The sequence below is a fragment of the Volvox carteri genome (assembly GCF_000143455.1).
Source record: "Volvox carteri f. nagariensis unplaced genomic scaffold VOLCAscaffold_81, whole genome shotgun sequence".
NCBI lineage: Eukaryota > Viridiplantae > Chlorophyta > Chlorophyceae > Chlamydomonadales > Volvocaceae > Volvox > Volvox carteri.
The window spans coordinates 487,742-496,659 of record NW_003307624.1 but is presented as its reverse complement, the minus strand read 5'-3'; the positions used below and the strand labels follow the sequence as shown (position 1 = coordinate 496,659).

The 8,918-nt window shown below is 56.7% G+C and overlaps 2 protein-coding genes across 2 annotated transcripts in view; both read right to left on the bottom strand.

Annotated features, from left to right (window-relative positions):
* On the bottom strand, positions 1-2,803 carry VOLCADRAFT_99064 (uncharacterized protein; the record flags this gene model as incomplete). The annotated part of the gene is made up of 5 exons (XM_002957851.1): positions 1-341; positions 626-702; positions 1,277-1,792; positions 2,131-2,545; positions 2,677-2,803. The coding sequence occupies 5 exons, from the start codon at positions 2,801-2,803 to the stop codon at positions 1-3; spliced, it is 1,476 nt and encodes a 491-aa protein (XP_002957897.1).
* A 511-nt stretch (positions 2,804-3,314) lies between these two features.
* VOLCADRAFT_99063 (uncharacterized protein) overlaps positions 3,315-8,918 on the bottom strand; it is a gene marked incomplete at both ends in the record, with an annotated part of 27,140 nt that continues 21,536 nt past the window's right edge. Inside the window, 6 exons of the mRNA XM_002957850.1 lie at positions 3,315-3,328; positions 5,407-5,509; positions 5,964-6,123; positions 6,244-6,380; positions 6,819-6,868; positions 7,963-8,221. Coding sequence (XP_002957896.1) covers positions 3,315-3,328; positions 5,407-5,509; positions 5,964-6,123; positions 6,244-6,380; positions 6,819-6,868; positions 7,963-8,221 — 723 coding nt within the window. The remainder of the gene's footprint in view (positions 3,329-5,406; positions 5,510-5,963; positions 6,124-6,243; positions 6,381-6,818; positions 6,869-7,962; positions 8,222-8,918) is intronic.

The following is an 8,918-nucleotide window of genomic DNA, read 5'->3' as shown; positions in this document are numbered from 1 at the left end:
TCAGTCGCCCAGGTCGTCGTACGCCGCCGCCTCCGCCGCCTCCGCCATTAACTCATCATCCAGTTTATCCCCGTGCGCCTCGTCGCCCTCTCCACCGGCACCGCCGCCACTACCATTTCGGTCCAGGCCCGCCTCTGGCCCCGCCCCCCAACGCCGCCTGGGCCCCAACCCTCTCTGCGCTCCCGCCCCCCAGCCCGCGGCGCCGTCTTGCTGCACGACATCGTCCTTGCCCTCACCACCCTCCTGCCCCTCCGCCGCCTTCTCCTCCTCCTCGACCAGTTCCTGGAATTTGTCATGTCCCCAGCGACCCATGGGACTGCGGGACCGCTCCCGGTCGCGGCCTCCGCGGCGGCCGTACCCGCCACCGTCAGCTTCACCGCCGTACGGCCTGCGGCCACCGCCGCGGCCCCAACCCCGACCGCCTCCGCCGTTGCGGGCGTACGGGCCTTGCCTGCGGATATGGATTTCGTGGGTTTCTTTTTTACGGGGAATTGTTAAACACAGCAAAGCGCCACAGACCCCCCCTCCCCGGGTCCCATTACTGCTGTCACCATTGTCACTGTATGTATGTATGTATGTATGTGAGTGTCGGTCACTTTCCAACAGGTATGACGCGGGGGCCGACGTGAGTAGCCCGTAAAGATGTGTTTCCGGGAACTGCGGAGATGAAAATGGGGTGTTCCCCCAGAGGTGGCGGTGGAGCTGGAGGTGGTGGTGGTGGAGGTGGTGGGCTGAGTGGGTGTCTGTGACACAAACAACGTGCTTTAAACATTGTGCGGGGTGTGTCGTGTGTGCCAAAGCCGCTGCGGGTGGCCACCATCACTTCCCCCCCGGGGCCCCCCCACCCCACCCCCACCCCCACAAACACATAAAATTGCTGTATGCGGAATGCTACTTTCCCCCCAGCACCTCTTTAATAATACCCCTCTATTTGCACCGGACGAACGGACTACGTAGCGGGCTAAGTAACGGCTGAGCTGGCTGGCGCGGGCCTTGTCTACCGGCCACAACACAAAACAACATGTACTATTTGCAGAGCTCCTCCCCTTTTTCCCAGCTGCTGCACCCAACCGTTGCATCCCGCTACAGCTGCACACCCAGGCCCCCCGTTCCTTCCCTGCCCTGTCCCTCCACCTGCGCGCACACCCTTCCCCACACGACACAAAATTCCCTGCAGCGGGCCCCCCTCTTCCTCTTCCTGAGATGCCGGCAGTTCATTTCTGGTAACCTGGCATGAAAAGATTCCTGTGGGGGCCCCCTTGTGGTTTCCACGTACCCGCCAGCGTCGTCCTGAAGCCGGCTGCTGCCCCAGCCGCGCCCCCGGCCCCGGCCGCCCCCGCGGCCCTTGCCACCACCGGGGGCTCCATAGCCGTCGTCGTCATCGTCGTCGTCCCCGACCGCGTCCCGGTGGTCATGCTCGTCACGGTGCCGGGCGCCGCCGCCACGGCCTCCGCCGCCGTACCTGCCGATTCCGCCTCCGCCGCCGTCTGCTACCCGGTCATCATGCTCCCCGCGGTAGCGGCCCCGGCCGCCACCGCCACCTCCGCCGCCGTAAGCGTACCAGCCGCCGTCGTTGTCTCTATCGTCATGCTCGTTACGGTATCCACCGCGTCCGCTGCCGTACCCGCCGCCGCCGCCGTACCCACCGTCGCCACCCTCGCCTCGGTCGGCTGTAAAGGCCGCTGCTCCAGCGGCGGTGTTGTTTCGGGGCTCTCCAAGTCTGGCTTCCAAGGTGCGAGACAATCGACCTCCACCGCCACCACCGGCGCCGCCGCCCGGATTGCCGGGGCGCCTACATGGGACGATGGAATGATTGGATTTCTAACAGAAACGCAGTCCCTCAGTCCCCGATTCCTAAACGTGATGGCGAGTGAGAGCAGCGGAGAGTGAGGAACGATGGCGGAACTGTTTGTGTCACATTGAGATGCGTGCCTCTCTCGCGGGGGATTGGGTCCTCCTCCGGAGAACCAGATCATCGTGCCGTTATCGTTTTCACTGTTCATGTCGTTCCGTGTAGAAACATGGGGCGGGGAGAGAGGGAAGAGGTGGTGCTGGTGGTGCTGGTGCTGGTCGTGGAGCAGCGGCAGGTGTCGCAGCAAGGGGGCACAGGCTGTAAGGCACAGTACTTACTCATCCCAGCCACCGCCACCGGCGCCACCGCCACGGCGCCGATGAGCATCACGGCCCCCGCTGTAGTCGTGCTCGTCACGGTCGTCGTGGCCGTCACGGCGGACTCGGGAGTCGTCGGTTCCGGAGCCGCCGCGGTAACCGCCGCGTCCTCCCCGGAAGCCCCCTGCTCCAGCGCTGCTATCATGACGCTCCCATCTCTCCTTCTGCTCGCCGCGGCCAAGCGCTGTACGTTCCCAGCCGCGATTATCAGCGTGATCGCCGTTGTATTTCTTGCGTCCCGTTGGACCGTTGCCATCAGGGTCGTCTCTCTCTACGCGGTCGTCATGGCCGCTGTATTTGTTGAAACGTGGCGGTTCTGTGGGTGGTGCGTCTCGTAACGAGCGATTGCCGCGCGCAGACGTATCGGGATCGCGATCTGAAGGATATGTCAAACGGTCTCCTGCAAAATTACAAACAAATCTGCTCAATGCCATGCAATGACCGGCTTCCGGATGCAAGCAACCTAACGAGAAAATTTCATAGCTCCATGGGATCGAGAACCCTTACCAATTTTTGGACGACCTTGCAAGCGATCCTCCTTCCTGTCGAAACGAGTTCCACCAGCGTGACTTGACCTTTTGGGTCTTTCTTCTGGCTCTTCACGATCATCATGTTCAAAATAACGTGAGGACATTGTTTAAAGCTTCCTCGGAAAGGTTGAGCTTTCACAGTTACGGTAGGTCAACAACAGCACAAAATTATCTGGCGTAAATTCTTTCAGGCAACCCAACTCTATATCCAAATTGCGAAGCAAGACAAAGATATCGATATTTCTTCCAAAACGACCGGCCTGAGCACACCAGCGGGCCTCGCCGTGAACTTACTTCCGTACACGTACAACCGAATCTCGATACCTTGGATTTTCCCTTGCGCAAAACGCGTATGAAGCGTATCACATGGCGCATCCCATCTCTCTTTAATCATGTGCATTCATCTGGGATACGTACGGGCTGGCGGGGTGCGTACAAACCGTGTATTTACGCGCTCTCTGGCAAGCGCACCGGAGCCCCATCCCAGCATCCATCCACAATTGCGGAAGTGCTCATCCACTCCAGGAGCTAATCTGGAGCTAAGCTGTATATAACGTTGAAATGGGATGAATAATCGCTTTTATTTTAATGATTGGCAGGCCTGCAAAGGCATGTTTAACCGTCCCTACCTACAGTACATCGTAGACGAAGACATGGGAGTTCGTTGTAGACTTCTTTACCGTTGCTATTAGCCGTTGGTAGTTGTTGGCCGTTGTGGATTCATTATTTTATGCTGGTATGCTTCCTCTTCAGCCCCCGCCCTGCACCCACCCCCATATCCCCCATATATGCTAGGCTTCCAATCGCCTTTCTCTCCGGCCCTTCCCAGAGATGCCAACGCTACTGCCGTACCGCATCCCCGTCTGTGCCCAATAGGCTAGTGTGGCGACTTCCAACGGAATTCATCAAGAACGACCATGCTTCCGTTAAAGTCCGTTAAGATGTACGGCGTCCGTTGATCCACACATACGGATGTCGTTTGATACAGCCCGCGCCAAATGGGGCCCAATACAACCCAGGAATTCATAAAAAGGAAATTCATAAAAAGAAAAAGAATTACGGAATAACATCCGAAAACTCCAAAAGGGGCGTTCTACATAAAGCCCGAAACGGGAGAAGCGGGAAATGACCTGAGACGGCGAAATCCTCCGGTTAACGAGATGAAATATTCAAAACAAGGATTCGAAACAAAAGATTCAAAACACGGATTTCCAAATCAAAACAACCATCAAACCATCACCGTCACCACCATCACCACCACCATCGCTCCGTTTTCACTACCACAAACCTCATGCTCAGCCAACGTTCAAGTTACGACAAGGAACAAAGTCGTACAGCGTCATACAGCTGCTCGACTACAGCGCAGCACAGCTTTTCCCCCTTCCTGCTTTCCGCACGACGGCCTTCCCGCTTGCATTGTCGTCGGATAGCACATCCTGAACACGAATTTACCAGCCTACCTGCTTTTGCCTGGGCCCCTCCCACTACCAGCCTTTCCCTCCCCCCGCTTCCTGCTTCACCCTGCTTCACTCGTCCGTGGTTCGTGTCTTTCCCCCACCATCTTCATCTGTCTGTGGATTCGCCTCCCCACCTCTCCCCCTACTTGCCCTTCCCCCCTCCCCCCCCTCTCCCCCTACTTGCCCTTCCCCCCTCCCTCCGCTCCCCCCCTACTTGCCCTTCCCCCCGCCCCCCCCTCTCCCCCCTACTTGCCCTTCCCCCCTCCCTCCGCTCTCCCCCTACTTGCCCTTCCCCCCTCCCCCCCCGCTCCCCCCCCCTTGAGCGGGAGCTCCCGACTCCAGTCCACACAGACCGCCCCCCGCCCCGTGTCGAGCCGGTGCACCCGGAATGCGCCCAGCAGGCACTCCGGGAGCTCCCAGGGCGCCGAGCCTAGTGGGGTTATGGTTAGTTGCAGTGGTGGTTGGAGGTGGTTGGTTGACGTGACAGGTATTTTAGGTTGGTTGTTGTGGTTGTGGTGGAAAATGGTTGTGGCTTGTGGTGGTGGTGGTTGCGGTTGTGATGATTTACAAAAGATGATCTTTGAACCGGTCTAGGGCAGTATATCTGCCACACTTCTCTTTCCATTTCCCGCCATGCTATGGCGCTGCAGGGAACTCAAACCATCTGATAACGGCTGCTGTGGATAAGTGGTGCGGGGCGGTGGTGGCTGGGAGGTGTATACACATACACACATACACACATACACACATACACACATACACACAGACACACATACACACATACACACATACACACATACACACATACACACAGACACACAGACACACAGACACACAGACACACAGACACACAGACACACAGACACACAGACACACAGACACACAGACACACAGACACACAGACACACAGACACACAGACACACAGACACACAGACACACAGACACACAGACACACAGACACACAGACACACAGACACACAGACACACAGACACACAGACACACAGACACACAGACACACAGACACACAGACACACAGACACACAGACACACAGACACACAGACACACAGACACACAGACACACAGACACAGACACACAGACACACAGACACACAGACACACAGACACACAGACACACAGACACACAGACACACAGACACACAGACACACAGACACACAGACACACAGACACACAGACACACAGACACGCACGGTCGCACACGCCAGAGACTCCACCACCACCCACTCACCCTCGAGAACCATTCCAATGTCGATCTCTAGGGAAGTGGTCGCACCTCGCACCATACCCGTCACATAGTTGGCCACGGAGTTGGCGGAGATGTCGATATCCACCTAAATGGGCGCCGTACAGGGAGCCGTACGTGCATTATTGCAAGGGGGGATGCCGTACTGGTAATGCCGTACAAGGTGTCGGCCAATAAAAGGTATCAGTGAGCTCGTTAAAAAGGTTATACTTTGGCATGTTGCTCTGATCTGCGGGTAACTTCATTTATTTAAGTACATATTTTTATAACTGTTTTTATTACGGGTTCATATTTAATTTACAATTTTTTAAAACGTATTAATTTATTTATTCGCGCACTTGTTTCAGAATTCTCACAAATAGACAAATACTAATCGATGAACATATCCGTTTTTTTATGTTGCGGCTCTGTCCTGTTTAGTAATATATCGCCTTTCCCTCTTCCTTTCCCACTTCCTTTCCCTCCCTTTCACCCCTCCTCCTGTCCTGTCCTGTCCTTGTCCAACTCCACCCTCCAACTCCCCCTCCCCCCTCCCCTGCTACCTCTATGTACGTGGGTGTGCAGTGATAGGTTGTCTTGAGCGCCTTGCCAATAATGACCGGAGTGGTGCCCACGGACTGTTTGATCATCCAGGAACCGGAGGCGATGTGGGGAACCAGCTTCAGCATCTTGTTGCGAGTCTCGTCACTGCCGTACACAAACCTGTACGACATGCGACGGCAATGATTAGGTATCGTTGGTTAACCGTTGGCCGTTGGCACGAAGGTCGCCACCTCCTCCACCTCCCCCACCAACCTGCCAGCCGTACCAACCGTCACTTACTTGTGCAGTACAAAGTCAAAAGGTTGCCAGTCATGTGGCTCGTCCATGGGTCGTACGGGAGGGGAGCCCAAAATGGAGGGGTGCTTGTCGCAGCAAAACACAGAAAGGATGCCCAAAAGGGGGGATCCCGGTATTACCTGTCAGGCCGGTGGGGGGAGGGGGAAAGACGAACCGCACGCGATTGAAGCTGCTGCCAGAGCAAGATAGTAGCAGCCGAAAGAACTGACCGAAAGGCGTCCGTGGCGACTGTGACGACTGTAACCTCGGGATGACGACTGTAACCTCGGGATGACGAATTGACGTAGATGTTGGAAGTCCTACCTACCTAAGCCGCCAGAAAAAAAGGCTGAATAGTATAGCCAAACCGTAAACTAGTAGGTGTAGAAAAGTAGTGAAGGCGGCGATAAAAATAGTGCTGACGTAAAAGTGGCGTAAAGTTGCTGGCCAGGAGAGAAAGCTGCATTGCTGATACTGAAAGGCTGCCGGTATGCAAGTGCTCCTCCCAACCCCCCCAAAAAAAACTAGAACGCGCGACTGACCCGACCGACCCAACTAAACTATTCCGGCTAGCCTACCGACGCCAACGCGAAATACCAAAGAAGCTCGAACCACCTTTTGGACTCACCTGGCCAGGCAGCAGGAGCAGCGGGTAAAGGCACATGCAAGGCAGAGAGGTGGGGGAGTTGTGAGCAGCGAAAGAAAAATACGAAAACGCATGCAAATGCTGCTGAAAAGGAGTATTAAACTTGCTGATCGGGGAAGCTGGAAACGAGAAGCCCTAAAGAACCTATATGAAAACGGAAGAAAGCGCAGGAACTAAAAAACAATAGCAAAAGGCGGCGCAGGACGACACAGAAGGTGTCGTACGAGATGACCTAATGACGCATTGGACGGGATGACGCATTGACGGGATGACGCATTGGACGGCGTGTACGCCGGCAGAATGCAAAGAAGGGGGTTGGAAAGAACGCAAACGCGAACGTTCTTTCCAACGCAAAAGAAAAGCCAAGCCCAAGGGAGGAGAGGGAGTTGGTAGGAAGAGAAGCGGAGGGAGGGGGAAAGGGGGGGGGGTAAATGCGGTGGAGAATATGTGTATGGGGGTTGGGGGTGGAATGGCGGTGGAGAGTATGTGTGGGTGAGGGAGAGGGGGAATAATGCGAATGTAATCTACTTCAACGGACATCGGCCGGTCCGCGTACGACAGAGGTGAGAAGGAAAGAAGAGGAAGAGGAGGAGGAGGAGGTGAAAGGGGGGCTGGCCCTGAGGATTCCACTCACCAGTTACCCGGGGGGGGAGGAGGGGGGAAAACACCGACACGCGGGTGCGGCCAGGTGGGCCAAGTCGTGACGTACACACAAGCACAAGTACCTTTTTTCGTACGGAAACGGGAAACAGTTCGTACAACTGTACGAACTTACATATGTAGTCCTTTTCCCCCTACCGTGGACTCGTCACCTCTTTTCCCCCCGCGGGTGTTTTGTCGTACCAGATGCATGACGATGGAGAACGGTGCCCCGCTGAATCGTACGGCAGGAAGGAAGCGACCAACGTGCTCCACCACGCCTGCGTCGTACAACAGAACACTCATGTGCAATTTCGTGTATAATACTTGCTCTACTTACCCTCCCTTCCTTCCGTCCTTCCAACCAACCAACCAACCAACCAACGATCCATCCATACACTCATCACACGCAAACAAACACTCGACGACACACCCACCTGGTATTCCCGGAAGATCTCCCCCGCCGCCGCCGCCGCCACTGCTGCTGGTCCTTGCGCTGCCCCCGCCACCCTCCTCCTCCTCCTCCCCCTCCCCCTCCTCCCCCCGCCCCCCTTTCCCCCCCCGTCGGGGGAGCCGGTACCGGCCCACGGGGACCCCGGGGGGCGGGAGCTGGATCATCTCCACTGCCCCCAGGCTGAAGGCTGGGAGGCCGGCGGGGACCTTCTTGCGGTCCTTAAGATAGGTGGCGCCGCGAACCTGTGTGTATGTATGTATGTACGTGTATGTCGTTACAGGGTGGTTAACTTCGCCAGCGGCCCCTTTCCCGTCTGTGTACGAGTGTGTGTAGGGGCATGGGTGTGCGTGTGTGAACGCTGCAAGTATCTGACCGGGCCTGACACTGGCCAGGGTGTGTATGGATATGTGCGGATGTTGTGTTTACATGAACTGAGCAGCGAGAAGTAAGGGCTGGAGAAGTCACAATGTGTTTGTATGTTCGTATGTATATGCGCGTGTGCGGGTTAAGGGGAACGTTTTTTGACCGGAATGTGCGGAGTGCGAATACACGTACCCATAGAGAGCGGTTTGTGGGTGTGTGGGTGTGTGGGGTGCGTGTGTGTATGGGAAGGGGGGGGAGGGCAGCATTCTAGGGAGCGCCGTGGGGGGATCACCAACAACCCCCTTCAAGGGTCATAACAGTCAACTTCGACGTTCTCCTAGGTATCGTAATGTACGACATATGGTAGGCCCGTACGGCATTACTTCCGTACCCGAAACGGCGCATCCGCCCCAGGCACATGGAGCTCCGACCAGTAGCGGCGGTCCAACAGCGCGAGAGATTGAATGTACGGCAAGTCCAGCGGAACTGATGCCGCCGCTGCCACCGCTGGGGCCTCCGCCACCGCCGCTGCTGGCGGCGGCGGCGGCGGCGCCGCCGCCGTCGCCTCCCGACCCG